Raw genomic sequence first — 15,826 nt, forward strand, 5'->3', positions numbered from 1 at the left:
CCGCAGCCCCCAGAGTACAAAGTCGAGCTCCTCTACCCAGTGCGTGTTAGATTCCTTGAGGGACCGCACTAATCTGGGTTTGATGCCGCTCATGATAAGACCATTTGCACGTTTGACCTGGTCATTAGTTTGTGGGTGATAGACGGAGGCATAATCGAGCTTGATGCCCATGTTTTTGCACTAGAGTTTTACCTCGTCGACCATGAAGTTCATGCCGTTATCAGTGATGATGTTGTGGGGGACGTCGTAACGGTGTACAACCCCGGATATAAAGTCTATCACTGGTCCGGATTCGGCCGTCTTAACAGGCTTGGCTTCTATCCATTTGGTGAACTTATCCACCATGACCAGTAAGTATTTTTGCTTGTGGGTTCCGCCTTTAAGGGGTCCAACCATGTCAAGCCCCCAGACCGCGAAGGGCCAAGTAATGGGGATAGTTTGGAGGGCGGTGGGTGGCATATGGCTTTGGTTTGCAAAGAGCTGGCAACCGGTGCATCGTTGGACTAAGTCCTGAGCGTCTGCCCGGGCCGTCGGCCAATAAAAGCCTGTACGGAAGGCCTTGCTTACAAGGGACCGAGATGCAGCGTGATGACCGTCGAGTCCGGCATGAATTTCAGCCAGGAGGTTCCGCCCCCCCTCTTCGGAGATGCACCTTTGAAGGACTCCGGTAGTGCTTTTCTTATAAAGCTCTCCCTCGTGGATTCTGTAGGCTTTGGATCGCCGCACTATGCAGCTTGCCTCATTTTGGTCCTCGGGGAGTTCCTACCTAGTAAGGTAGGCGAGGAATGGTTCTGTCCACGGGGCGATGATAGCCATTATTACGTGGGCTGAAGGTGTTATTTCATTGGCAGAGCCTCCCATTGTGTCAGAATGTTCGGTGTCGGGCAGTGCGGTTGGGTCCGGGCTGTTATTGTCCGGCTCCCCTTCCCATACTACGGATGGCTTGAACAACCTTTCCAAGAAGATGTTGGGGGACTACATCGCGTTTTGCGCCGATGCGTGCCAAGACATCTGCCGCCTGATTATTTTCCCATGCTATATGGTGAAATTCAAGCCCCTCGAACCAAGCTGACATTTTTAGGACGGCGTTGCGGTAATCTGCCATTTTTGGATCCTTGGCATCAAAGTCTCCATTTATTTGGGATATTGCGAGGTTCGAGTCCCCGCGCACCTCTAGGCGTTGAATGCCCATGGATACTGCCATCCGGAGACCATGTAAAAGGGCATCATATTTGTTGGAGTCCGTGTACATAATCTGGAGTACGTATTGAACTGTGTCTCCTGTGGGGGACGTCAAAATGACGCCAACCCCCAGTCCGGCCAACATCTTGGAGCCGTCGAAATGCATGATCCAATTTGAATATGTGTCATACTCTTTAGGGAGTTCGGCCTCCGTCCATTCTGCGACGAAGTCGGCCAAGACTTGCGACTTGATGGCTCGCCGTGGCTTATAAGTTATGTCGAATGGGAGGAGCTCAATGGCCCATTTTGCAATCCGGCCCGTTGCGTCACGGTTGTTTATAATATCGTTAAGTGGTACTTCTGAGGCTACTGTTATTGAACACTCTTGAAAGTAGTGTCGTAGCTTCCGGGATGCCATGAATACCGCGTACGCGATCTTTTGATAATGCGGGTACCGTGATTTGCAGGGAGTGAGGACAGTGGACACATAATAGACCGGCTTTTGAAGGGGGAATTTGTGTCCGTCCGCTTCTTGTTCGACGACGAGCACTGCGCTTACAACCTGATGTGTTGCTGCAATGTATAATAGCATTGGTTCGCCAATGTTTGGTGCGGCCAGGACTGGGTTTGTTGCCAGTATGGCTTTTATTTCGTCGAGTCCGGCCGTGGCTGCATCCGTCCATTCGAAGTGTTCGGTGCGCTGAAGGAGGTGGTAAAGGGGTAGGGCCTTTTCTCCCAAGCGGGAGATAAAGCGGCTTAGAGCCGCCATGCATCCGATTAACTTTTGTATTTGTTTGAGGTCCTTTGGGATATCCAGTTGCGACAAAGCTCGGATCTTGGCTGGATTTGCTTTGATTCCTCTACCGGATACAATGAAGCCCAAGAGCTTTCCGGCTAGAACACATTTTTCCGGGTTGAGCTTGATGTCGTATGTTCGGAGGTTATCAAATGTGAGCCTCAAGTCATCTACTAGAGATTCGACATGTCTTGTTTTGACAACCACATCATCTACATATGCCTCCACTGTTTTGCTGATCTGGCTTGCCAGACATGTCTGAATCATGCGCTGATATGTTGCGCCAGCATTTTTTAGCCCGAAGGGCATCGTGTTGAAGCAGAATGGGCCGTATGGTGTGATAAATGCCGTTGCGGCTTGGTCTGGTTCTGCCATCTTGATTTGATGGTAGCCGGAATATGCATCGAGGAAACACAACGAATCGTGTCCTGCGGTAGCGTCGATAATTTGATCGATGCGGGGGAGGGGGAAGGGATCCTTTGGGCAAGCCTTGTTAAGGTCTTTAAAATCAACACACAGGCGCCAGGATTTGTCCTTCTTTGGTACAATCATCAGGTTTGCTAGCCAGTCCAGATGTTTTATATCTCTGATGAATCCGGCCTCCAATAGCTATGCTAGCTCCTCTCCCATGGCCTGTCTCTTAGGTTCGGAAAACGCCGAAGAGCCTGTTTGACAGGTTTGAATCCTATTTGGATATTTAAGCTGTGCTCGGCCAGTCTGCGTGGGATTCCTGGCATGTCTGAAGGGTGCCAGGCGAAAATGTCCCAGTTCTCTCGTAGGAACTCTCGCAGTGCGGCATCTACATCAGGGTTTAACTGTGCCCCGATGGAAGCTGTTTTATTGGGGTCCGTTGGATGGACTTGGAATTTGACTATTTCGTCCGCCGGCTTAAAGGAGGTGTACTTGGATCTTTTCTCGAGTACCACATTGTCCCTATTCACCATAGAGCGCAGCGCAGTCAGTTCCTCAGCCGCTAGGGCTTCGGAATGCCTCGAGGGCCAGTGCGAATGTCTTGTTTTCGGCGCGGAGTGCTGTGTCTGGATCACTCCATGGGTTTATTGTTGCTACTTGGTAGACTTCGGCAAGGCTGCGGAGTGTCCTTTTTCGCATATTATTTGATGCGAAAGTCTCGAAGACTGTTAATACCGTATTGGTGTCTCTGGGGTGGCTTTCTGTGGCCTCTGGAATTAGGAGATTTTCGCCAATTTTGGCCACCTGTCGGAGTATCCAACATGCTCTAAGGCTGTGAGTTGGTGTGGTGTCCTCTGTACTGTGAATTTTACAGGGTCCATTAAGCCATCCTTCCAGTACGGTTCCATGCCCTGTAGAGGGTTTTTGCTTTTTGGTGTTTGACCCGGGTGTCTGGCGATGATGCACCCTTTTATTTCGGATTGGGTTTGTATTCAGGGCCGGATCGTCCCAAAATTTTATTTCGGTTTTCCAGACGCTTTCCATCGCATAGTACTTTCGTACGATGGACGCCAAGTCAGCGAAGCGTGTAATATCACGGCGACTTATGGCGTTGAGGATTCCCTTGTCCGTGCAATTATTGCAAAAGATTGAGATTGCGTCTTCCTCGTGGCAGTCCTTTATCCTGTTCTTAACCAGGAGGAATCTGGCCCAGTAATGATGTACTGTTTCATCGGGCTCTTGCCTAATTTGGGATAGATCGCTTATGTTCGGGTGGGTGGGAGGAACTAAATCCGAAGCCTCACCCCATCTGAGGCTCAGAGGCCGAGGAATTTCCTAACTCGAAAATTTGGATTCCTGGATGCTGTCCAATGAATCCAGCCCGTCGCCTGACTCTAAGTTCAGGTCTTGAGTGATATCCTCCCCTCCGCGGGTATCCGGCTTGGAGGGATCGGGAATCCGGACGTAGCTAGTCCTTAAGATAGATGAAGGGTCGCCGCACTGTCCCTCTACCACGGCAACATGATGGGTGACTTGGGGAGAGTTAATCTCTCTCAGATCGGGTTTAGGCCCAATCTGGTCGTGATCCGTAGCGACTCCCAGGGCGGCGATGCGATCCAAGAGCTCGTTTATTGAGCAGAGCTCCATTGGATCTAACTGCTCGACGAGTTTTGAGCTGACATGAAGATTGTTTTCGATGGCTCGAGAGGTCATTGTCGATGCAGAAGCCGAACAGGCGGTCATAAGAAAACCACCTAGCCGGAGGGTTTGGCCGACAGCCAAAGCTCCCTTAGCAACGGTGCCGTCTTTAAAGACGGGGTGAGGCATCCTTCCTGATGGCGACGACACAGAGGAACTCTCAATGAAAGCACCAATGTCGGTGTCAAAACCGGCGAATCTCGGGTAGGGGGTCCCGAATTGTGCGTCTAGGCCAGATGGTAACAGGAGGCAAGGAACACGAAGTTTTACCCAGGTTCGGGCCCTCTCGATGGAGGTAAAACCCTACGTCCTGCTTGATTAATATTGATGATATGGGTACTACAAGAGTAGATCTACCATGAGATCGGAGAGGCTAAACCCTAGAAGCTAGCCTATGGTATGATTGTTGTTTTGTATCTTGTCCTACGGACTAAAACCCTCCGGTTTATATAGACACCGGAGAGGGTTAGGGTTACACAAAGTCGGTTACAATGGTAGGAGATCTACATATCCGTATCGCCAAGCTTGCCTTCCACGCCAAGGAAAGTCCCTTCCGGACATGGGACGGAGTCTTCAATCTTGTATCTTCATAGTCCAGGAGTCCGGCTGAAGATATAGTCCGGCCATCCGGACACCCCCTAATCCAGGACTCCCTCAGGGGGTTTGCTTGCCTGGAAGCTCTGCTCAAAAGGAAGAGGTGTCGTCGACATAGTCGATCACAGGGGCGGCATCGGTCTCGGGGTCTACCGGAGAGAAGAGGGGGAAGAAACAATAAATATAAAGCAAACAAAGCATCACAAAGCATAACATGGCAATATGTTGTGCCGGGTGTGACCTAACATATGGCTACGCGATAAAGGTGAAGGGGGAAAACAACCGGGAATGTTTTCCCGGTTCCAGACCTATGTCAGACACATGACTGAAGGGGGAATGTTCCATGTTCAGATAGTTAGAGGCATCTGACAGGTAAACGGACTGCGTATCCGGATTCGTCTCGTCGTTCTGAGCAACTTTCATGTATAAAACTTTTTCATCCGAGTTACGGATTATTTTCTATGATTTTCAAAGATTTAACAATATTCTGTAATTATTATTAACTAAAAAGATAATACTGCATCAGCATGACACCATCCTGACGTCAGCAGGGTCAACATTCAACTCTGACCGCGTTGACTGGTCAAAAGGAGTAGTGGGGCCCATCTGTCATAGACTCAACTAATTGAGCAGGTTTAATTAGACTAATCTAGTTCATTAGGCTAATTAAGCAAGATTAATTAAGTTAATTAATTATCCAACGAATTAATTAATTAACTATTTATTTATTTTTATTTTTCTAAAAACCTTTTTTAATAAAAGCCAGGGCGCGTGGGGCCCGCTGGCAGTGGCATAAGGCCATCCTAGTGGAGCGGGTTAATGGGCGGAGGGGCATGGGCGTGGGCGCCCGTCGAATGGGGCACGGCGAGGCCGTGGCCGGCGATGGTCATCGGGGCGCGGTGGGGCGCCAACCAGGGGAAGCGAGGTCGTGGGGCGAGCGGGCTGCGGCGTCGCAGCAGCGCTGGCGAGGCGGCGCGCGAGGGGGAGGCGGCCAGGGCGGACTCGGCGGGTCAGCGCGATGAGCGGCGGCGCGACACATGCGGGGGCAGCATAGGACGACGGGGTGGACGAGGCCACGGCGAGCGGCGACTGCTACGAGCTAGCGCGCTGCGGCGGGCGGGCGGACGGCGCAGGAGGCAAGGCGCGGGCGTGCAACGGCGGAGCCGGGCAAGACCAGGCGCAGGGCGCGGGCCGTGGTGGCGAACAACGCGGCTAGGGGCGGCGCGAGTGGCGTGAGGACGGCGGGCGAGGCCGCCGCGGCGACAGCGGGTAACCGGACGACGCAGTGGCCAGCGGCGGGAGGCGGGTCACGACGACAATATGCGGCAGCCAAAGTCGAGCGTCGAACAAAACGAGCATAGCGGCTCGGTCCCGACGGGCTATCCGGCTGGAGGACTCCTACGAGATGCCACGAGCGCGGTGGCGTGCTCAGTCGAACTGGAGAAGCACGAGAGGAGCGGCACAACGAGCAGTGGTGGCGCGAGCTTCGGCAATGGCGGCAACGGCACGGGGAGCAGACTACGGATCGACGACGTATAAACGAAGGAAAGGAGAGGGGCGGGAGCTCACGTTGCGGCACACGAAGGCCGTCGGGGGCTTAGTAGCGTAGGGCGGTGGCCAGAGTCGAAGGTGACGACGGCGACCCGAGGAAGACGACGAAGGGGATCCGGCGCTGTAGAGGTCCGCGGCTTTGACTCGTGGTCGGGGACGGCGTAGCGTGCACGGGCAAAGCTTCAAGACAACTCGGCGAGGTGAGGTTGGACAGTGGCATGCGATGGACGGCGGTGGCCGCGCTCGGGCGCTCGAGGGCAGAGGCAAGTCCATAGGGGGAGGAGGAGGTGGATCTGGGAGAGGGCGGAGAGGGGGGAAGTGGAGCGGGGAGGCGAGGGGATTCTGGGAGTGGGTGGAGGTAGGTGGGGGGGGACTCGAGGAGCCGGAGGGGCGCTCTTATCCTCTCGCGGGTGCGTTGCTGGCGAGGTGGCTGGGCGGCGACGGGCGCGTGCTGCCCCGCCCGGTCGGAGGATCAGGAAGCGACCGGGGGAGGGGGAGTGGGCCGGCCTACTGGGATGGGCCGAAGCCTAAGGGGAGGCCATGGGCTTTCTCTCTCTTCTCTGAGTTTCCTTTTTCTTTTTTTGTTTCTCTTTTTCCAGCAGCTTTTGCATTTTATTTTGCCACAAATGACTTTGCAAAAATATGTCACTGGCCAAAATAAATTCAAAGAAGTACTGTGCACTGTCACAAAAATGTTGGGAATGTTTTGAATCCCTTTAGATTTATTCAAAAAGAATATGGCATTTTAAAAGGCTGTTTTGGCTCTGTTAAAAAATATTAGGCCCATTTAGAGTTGATGGTGATGTTGTGTTCCTTAACAGCAAATAGTTTTGGATTTTTTGCTAAAAGGTGAACATTTTTCCAACAAGTTTTGATCAACTTCATTTTGCACTTTGAAGTTGAATGGAATTCCAAAGAAGGAATTTGAAATGAGATATTATCCCAACATGATTATCATTGCAAATCTCAGTAGCTTAGCATCATCATGATGGATTACTGTAGCTCCATTACATAGGGGTGTTACAAAAGGTCCCCATTGAGCTTCGCCTCAACAAAGACGAGGCAGATGCTTTGGAGATGTCCTTCCCTAACGAGGCTTGCACATCACAAGCAAGGGTGTTGATGTACCTAACTATGAACTCTTGGGCGGGGAGCATGCTTCAGTGCAAACAATTCAGGCGAAGACTTCTTACCTAGCGAGCTACACTTATTAATGTTGAATATACTACGGCTGGAGGGTTGTGCCCCACATACGGCGATTGGTCCATTGGGCCCGATGTACCGTATCACAGAAGCGGTCAAGTTTGGCACTGAAGGATGAGTCAAGATCCACCACATCGATGTGTAGAAGCTCCGTGCCATGTCTATGCATGCTCCCCAAGGTCATAAGGAGTCCAACCCTGCTGTGGGGTTAGATCGACTTCATACGAAGCCAATGAGTGATGTAGTGTACTACATAGTAGACTTAAGTAGACAATTGAGCACGACGTTAGAGCCGAGACAACTCCCTGTGGCATAGCATTGGTCGTGTTCTAAGGCTGGTTGTAGTAAGTATCATATACTAGTATCATGCATATGATACTAGTCTTTGATACTACATCCGTAATGCATAGTATCATATGTTGGTATGATATGTTGGTATCATAGGGTACTACAGTTATTGTCATGCATGACACAAAAAAAGCACACCATTTAATATGATACGGTATCATGATATGATACCCAAACCTCTCTTTCTTCATTTAATTCTATGTCACCTCCAGTTCTTTTCGGCGATTCTCCAGAATCGCCCCCCTCCCCGGCTTCTCCCAGAATCGCCACTTCATATATTTTTTACAATCCTAGCTAATTAGACCTTAACTAGACAAGATTGTCAAAAAAATATGAAGTGACGATTCTGGGAGAAGCTGGGGAGGGGGCCGATTCTGGGAGAATCACTCAAAAGAACTAGCCCCTAAATTGCTTAGTTGGCATGGGTCCCCTGCGAGAAGCATTTCTGGAACACGGGTGTCCTGAACACTTTATTTTGAATAATTTGAAAATCACATTTGAATTAAAAAAATATCCAAAACAAACCCTACGCTAATATGAATGTATACCACACAAGTGTAAAGTTTGATGATGAAACAAGTTGACATGTGAGCTACATAAAGATGACAAATTGTTAATTTTGAGAAGTTAAACCATGCACACATTGTTCACCGCTAAAAAAAATCCACGCTCTTGTCTTCTTTGTGTAGCACATATTAATTTACTTCGTCATCAAACTTTGCCCGTGTACAGTATATCTCCATACTACTGCATAAAATTCGTGTTCGTATTTTAAAGACTTTCAAACATGATTTTCAAACTATTTGAAATGAAGTGCTCATGCGACCCTTGCTCTGGAGCAACGTTTTGGCCTCCCATGTTCCAAACCGTCCTCACCGATACACTTCTCTATTCTTATAAAAAACTGAGTTGGTGATGATGGTGTGCCCGCCATCTTATAATATAGACCGTTCGATCTATATCTGACAGATAGAAAGCAAACTATGACAATTTTGCAAAAGGATATCCGCACCTCTCGTTCATCCTTATCTCCCACAACTTCATTGTTGAGTAATTAAAAAAGAAGCCTCCGGAACAATCTGGCATGGTGGCCGCTGCCGGCGTCGTCCATCTCCATGCCTCTGCTAAGTCCGACCACCAATCACCACCGCGCCCCACTCCTCACCTTATCTCTCATCTTTCTCGAGATATCATTTTTTCGATGAAATTCTCGAGATATCATTAGTTTTTACACATGTGATTACTCCTGCATGAGTCAATCACAATAGATGTTTTGTAAAAAAATGCATTTTGATGTCCTGTGCAATGCACGGGCATCTTGCTAGTCATAAAAAAAAAAGCAGACACTTTCCAATCCACCGCGCTCCTCTGGTCTCCGCGGTCTCCAATTTCAAATCCATCCCCGTATCCGCCGCCACGTCATCGATCCGCGCCACCAGCCTCGCACCCGCACCTCCATCCCACCCTTCATTTCAATCCAACGTCCCACCCCCGCCGTCCCACGGATCGATCCCAGCGAGCGCCTCCCGCGGTCCCGCCCCAAAGCCACGAAAATCCCGCGCTTTCCCCCCAAATCCTCCCGATATAAACCCGCCACCACCCCCCAATCCCAGCACAAGCTTCTTCCCAAGCACTTCCTCTTCTTTCTAAGCGCACACATCCCTCGGAGCTAGGTGGATCGGCGATGTCGGGGCGCGGCAAGGGCGGCAAGGGGCTGGGGAAGGGCGGCGCCAAGCGCCACCGGAAGGTGCTCCGCGACAACATCCAGGGCATCACCAAGCCGGCGATCCGGAGGCTGGCCAGGAGGGGCGGCGTGAAGCGCATCTCGGGGCTCATCTACGAGGAGACCCGCGGCGTGCTCAAGATCTTCCTCGAGAACGTCATCCGCGACGCCGTCACCTACACTGAGCACGCTCGCCGCAAGACCGTCACCGCCATGGACGTCGTCTACGCGCTCAAGCGCCAGGGCCGCACCCTCTACGGCTTCGGCGGCTAGATTCGTGTCGTGTGTCCGTGTGTTCTGTGGAAGACGGGTTTTACTACTGCTTTGGCGTGCGTCGTTGTGTTCCGTCTTGTGTTCATTAGGCTGTAATTCCTTGTTGCGGTCAATGAAACTAGTTCTGTTCTGAATCCTGACCTGAAGTGCAATTGGTTTGACTTAGATGAAATGCAATTGGATGAACGATTTATCACTCGTTGCAATCTGTACAGATGCAGAAGTATTGTTGGAGTGGTAAAATGTGAATCAAGACGCCAGATGCATATTCCTGAAATACTGACCAAGTGCTTCGCTGTGTTGAATTCGGTTTTGGTTTTCTAAGGTTGGTTGGTTTGATATTAGATTTCTCATTTTAGATCGTGTATAGCTGAAGTGCAGTTGATTTGTCTTAGCTGAACTGCAGTTGATTGAACGATTTACCACTCGTTGCAACCTGTAGAAGGGGCGCATCCTTTTGATTTGGTTTGGTTTCACTGGGGAACGAATCTTGTTTTTTTTTTCTGTGCAGATCTACAGATGCACAGGTGTGGTTGTTGGAGTGGTACGAACCCTCCATTAAAATGTGAAATCAAGATGCAAGATACCTATTCCTTAAATCTTCACCAAGTGCTTCGATGTGTTGGATCCGGTTTTGATTTTTGTAAGTCTGGTTAATTTGTTTTATTATTATATTTCTTGCTTTAGATCGTATAGCTCTACTGCTGGACTGTACATTTGAGTTATAATTGAAATGCAACTGAACCAATGTTTACATTGGACAGATAGCTGAACTGCAATGGATCCAGTATTGAACGTTCGAGTTGTTGCTGAAATGCAATTGAATGAATAATTATCACTCATTGCAATCTGTAGAAGAGACGGACCCTTCTGTTTGGTTTTGGTTTTGCTGGGGAGTGAATCTTGATTTTTTTTTTCTGCAGATCTACATACCCCAAAGTGGTCGGACCCTTCCCTGGACCCTGCACAAGCGGGAGCTACATGCACCAGGTTGCCCTTTTATCTACATACTCCAAATGTATATAAAATTTCTGAATGATACATCAAGCCTCTGGAGTATATAAAATTTTGAATGTTTCAATGTTGGTGGGGTGTAAATAATCTAGTCAATACAAATATGAAATCAAAACGCCAAATATGGCCTTCTATTCCTGAATGAAACAACAACGAGCATGTGGAGCAACTATCAGAATGTTTCTGAATGATACATTAAGCACTGGGGCAATCAAAACATTTCTGAATGATACATCAAGCCTCTGGAGCAACCATCAGATTTGAAATAGTACATCCGACAACTACAACTGCATGCTGTATGTAGAACAACTATCTGAGGCTCTGCACTAAACTGATATTTTTCCTAATAATCAGCTCGTTCCTCAGAGGAATGTACAGTAGAGATTATATTCCTTTCCTAATAATAATCTTGTTCCTCAGAAGGATATACAGTACTACAACCAACTCGTAGGATGATTTTTCTTCTTTGAGAAATTGTAAGTCCCTATCAATAATTCTCTAGAGCAGGAATTGCTTGCCGGTGTATGTTTTGCCAAACTCCCAATCCTTGGGCACAACGTTAAAATTGGTCATCGTCGTGCCGTCACTCGAGGTGAGCTCAAAGGACACCGGCTGCCCTGTGAGATCTAAGTTGATGTGCCATATCTGGCCCCAGTTGCGGCCCATATCGAGCCAGCCAGACTCTGTTCCTTTGATCTTCACTGATCTGACATCGCCAGCGCCACCGACATTGCTGATTAGGACTGTGAAGAAGAAGCTCTTCCCGGAGACCGAGAACCGCACGCCGCCTTCACGAAGGCACTTGACGCTGTTCATAAGAAAACAAGTCAATCTCAGCAAAGAATCAGAGGCATTTTTTCTGACAGGTTAATGCTATTAGTAGCTTTATTTGTCCTTGTTGTTTGTTCTCATGCAAATCCTGCAAACTACTCCCTCCGCCCCATAATGTAAGACGTTTTTTCACACTAGTGTAGTGTCAAAAAACGCCTTACATTGTGGGACGGGGGGAGTACTTAACAAGTAATGAAATGGTGTGACATAGATGAGTCCCAAATCATAGTAGGATGTATATTTCCATGTCAATTGTCCTACGAAACATGAAATCTCCAGGATCACGAAAACACATTGATAGCAGAATGTTGTACAAATCCGTCATTCAGGAAACCATCTCAAAGAATCACCTCAATTTTTCAAATTACTAGACAACTTAGACGCACGTAAAGATTATTACACCCTTCTATAATATACTTTTCAGTTTAGCATACATGCACGTTTTTAACTTTGTATTCTGAATGGCACAGGAGTAGAACCTCACTAATTTACAGATGCGATCGTAGTCTGTTTGAATCTCAAACAGTAACAAATTAAATGAAGTGTAAGCACAAGCTAAGATGATTAGTTTCAGTTCAAGAAAGTCCTAGTAGTAAAAATAATTAATGAAGTTTTCTCTGGAAAAATAATCAAATGAAGTTGTTTCAAAGGGAACTCAAAGAGCTACCAACCAGTGCATAAATATCTAACACAAACATAGAATATTAAGGACAACCACAAATAATGTGCCACTACAACTTGCAGGGCCAGTTTGATTGTCACCAGGTAGTACCTGAGAAGCAGATAACTTGTGTAGCTTTATTAGTGATGATGTGCATTTTTGCTGTTTCGTGAAACAGTGGTTTGTTCTCTACCATACATTTATTCTTTCTCTTTGGAATAGTGCTAATTGCTATTCGCTAACAGTAAAGGAGCTATATAACAGCTGATGAAGCTAAAGTCTGACATAGTTTAGTTGCAGAGCACAGCAGGGTTGATATTGCTGCCAATTGCCTCAGGCGATGATTTGGAACATCAAATCTTGAGGATAAAAAATGCACATTAACAACACATTTCATTAAACCTGTCATTCATCAAAGCATCTAGAAGAAGTACCTGTCTCTGCTACACCTTTTAAGTGTGGCATATATGCAGGTTCCTAACTTTATGTTCTGAACAGCACCAGCATAGTGCTTGCTAATTTACCAAATTTGAGTGTGAAGTGTTACCATTCGCCATATCCTAATATGTTTGGATCTTAAATACCAATAACAAACCAAAAAAAGGGTAAAGCTAAGATGATTAAACAATCAGGCAAGTCACTATCCAAAGTTCCTTTTTAACACAGTTTTAGTAGTACAAATAATCAACTAGATTTCCCTCAAGAAAATAAATCAAGTTGTTTAAAGGATCCCAAGGAGCTACCAACTGGCATAAATATCAAACATAACCACAGAATATTAAGGACAACACCAGTTAATGCGCCACTACTATTTGTAGGGCCAGTTTGGTGATACCGGGTACTGGAGGGCACATCATGTAAACCCAGAAGCAAATAACCTGGTGATGCTAGTTCGGTGCACATCAACAACTCTAGAAGTTCCAAAAAAAATCTTGCAACCTCTCCATTAATATGGTTCAACCAGTCCTTACAGCAGTCAATAGAATATTTAAGCACTAACTGTCAATAAGATCCACATTTCCCAGAATTCCTCAGTTATCAACAAAATACAGGATAATCACTCAGATAAGAGGTGCTTAGTTTCTTTATGTTTTTAATTAATTTTCATATGAGTTATCATAGCTCAGCATACCGATTCTGCACTCTAGTAACCATAGACTGTCGTGAATTGTGGAATAAAATTTAGATGATGTGAAAATATATGCAATGATGAATCCAATGATATATATTTGGTGGTGTATATGTTAATATATTTTTCTACAAACTTGTTTAAAGTATATAAAGTTTGACTTCAGACAAACGTAATATGCGGAGTAAATAAAAACGGAGGGAGGACAACTAGTTATCACCAGCTGCATTATCATCATCAAGATGATAGCGCTGTTTTAATTCTAAGAGAGCCCCAAAGAACAAAATAAACTCAAGGAGCCACGAAAGTCTAATGCTTACACCAATGAATATGATGCAAATACTGAACCAAACTGTAGTACAGTACTATAATTGATCAAATCACGCAAACCGAGCATGTGATACTCTAGATAGTCAATGGCTCGATGCTGCATCAAAAGGCTCATAGGTGCTTTCCTCCTAACCCAAACACCAAATCACATTAGTACATTTATTTACACTTGGTTCTATGCATCTTTGTACTACCTTGTTAGTAAAGGAAGGCCACATTAGAGCAGATAAAACTACCCTAATTCGAATCCTAACCAAAAGAACTTGCACTTCACCACAGTGGAAGAGGGTCCACTTGATCCCCTCCACACTTTCCTCACCAACGGACACTTGCAATTCAGCTTTTTTGGGATCCCACATTGCGGCAAACCAAAGCAATCTCTAGCTTGGCAAGCACTTTCCCAGCTCTACACAAATTGAATCAGGAAACCGAGGAAACTTTGGCCTTAGATCTAGCCGAACATGGAGTGCAAAGCAGAGCGAGATCGAGTGCAGGCAAGAATGGAGCATACGTACCGGCGGTACTGGATGGGCATGACGCCGGCCTTCCAGAGCGCAATCTTCTCGAATGCCTGGATGGGGAGGAGGAAATGGTGGTTGGGCGGGTTGCAGACGCCGCCGGCGTCGGCGGGGAATCCGTAGTTGGGCGGGCAGAAGTTGGTGGCGGTGACGACGATGGAGGTGCCGGGGAGGCAGTACTTGAGGTCCTCCACGCACTTGACCTCGTAGCAGCCCCCGCAGGCGGCGCCGCGCTCGAACAGCGCCGTGCTCAGCCCCACCGTTGCCATCCCGTACCCGTGCTTCCCCAGATCCCCGAACCCGCACGCGCCACCTGCACGCCGCACCCCACAAAAAGAAAATCACAGATCAGCTCCGTGCCCATGTCCATGGCCGCCAGGATCGCAAGAACCGACTGTGGTACGAGCAGAGAAGCTCCGGTAACCGAGCGTGCGGTTTGTGGAAATTCCGTTGGCGGCAACATACCGAAAGAGGAAAAGTGAACTAATTAATGCCTGCAGCATGGACGCGAGGAATTTTGGTAGGAGCGCAAGGACGGTTTGGTGGATTCGTTTCTTGGACTGCTGCCATGACGGAGAGCTAGGCGAGGTTTGTTGGTGCTTACCGATGGCGTCCCCGGGGTCGGCGGCGAAGTAGGAGGACTTGGCGTTGCGCCATTCGGATAGGGCGGAGGAGCCGTAGGAGGAGGGGTGCTGGTGGCCGGCGGCGAGGGCCGGGAGGAGGAAGACGACGAGGAGGATGAGCGGGGGAGCCATGGCTCCCAGCAAGCAGCTTTTCGTCCGTGCGCTTGCTTCTCAGTGAAGTGAAGCAGGGGAGAGTGTGAAATGGAGGTGCTGTGCTTCGGTGTTCTGTCTTTTTATTTTGCAGGTTCTGGGGCCTTCTTTGCCTTTATACATGTGCACACGGGTATATTTTTAGTGCAGGTTCTCTTCTCGAGTGCTCCAGCTTTTGATCGATTAATTCTTTTCTTTTCGGGAAAGAGTGCATTTGCTCGTCTGTTTTGTTTCCTTTCCTGGTGCACCGCAGCTTATTGCTTCGGTGAAACGGCAAAATTAGAGCACTTACAATCGGACTTTGCAAATTCGGCTCCTCAAACGTTCGCAGATAGTGACCGGTCACGTCTTAAACTAATCATTCTATATCACCTTTTTCACATTTCAATCCTTAGATTCATACAAAGCATGCAAAAAAAAAAATCATACGCACGTACCCTAACTAATCTTCGTTGTCGGAGACGTCCACAACAATGTGTCGGGCGCCGGTTGCACGGGCGGGTAGGAGGGTGCCGGCTGCTCGACCTCATCCATATAGGCGAGCATCTCCGTCTCCTCCGCGACCTACTGCGCCTCGATCTCCTGCCGGCGACGGCGTCTGGCCTCCGCAGCCGATTCCGACGGGAGGGAATCGAGGATGGTCTGCTGCTCCGCCTGCAAATCCACTGCATCCGGAGGTAGCCCCTCGGCGATCCGGACTTCACGCTTAGCCCGGATCTGCTGAAGGAGCTCGAGCCGGCACTCCGGCGCCATAAATGGCCCGCTCTTCACCCGACGGCGTGGAGGCATGG

The 15,826-nt window shown here is 48.3% G+C and overlaps 1 protein-coding gene across 1 annotated transcript; it reads right to left on the reverse strand.

The window, feature by feature from the left end:
* Nucleotides 1-10,954: 10,954 nt before the first annotated feature.
* Nucleotides 10,955-15,134, reverse strand: LOC543141 (expansin-A10). The gene is made up of 3 exons (XM_044602521.1): nt 14,867-15,134; nt 14,260-14,575; nt 10,955-11,601 (listed from the first exon to the last, which is right to left on the reverse strand). The coding sequence occupies exons 1-3, from the start codon at nt 15,015-15,017 to the stop codon at nt 11,292-11,294; spliced, it is 777 nt and encodes a 258-aa protein (XP_044458456.1). The 5' UTR covers nt 15,018-15,134; the 3' UTR covers nt 10,955-11,291.
* Nucleotides 15,135-15,826: the final 692 nt, after the last annotated feature.

Source organism: Triticum aestivum, chromosome 2A (genome assembly GCF_018294505.1).
Source record: "Triticum aestivum cultivar Chinese Spring chromosome 2A, IWGSC CS RefSeq v2.1, whole genome shotgun sequence".
Classification (NCBI taxonomy): domain Eukaryota; kingdom Viridiplantae; phylum Streptophyta; class Magnoliopsida; order Poales; family Poaceae; genus Triticum; species Triticum aestivum.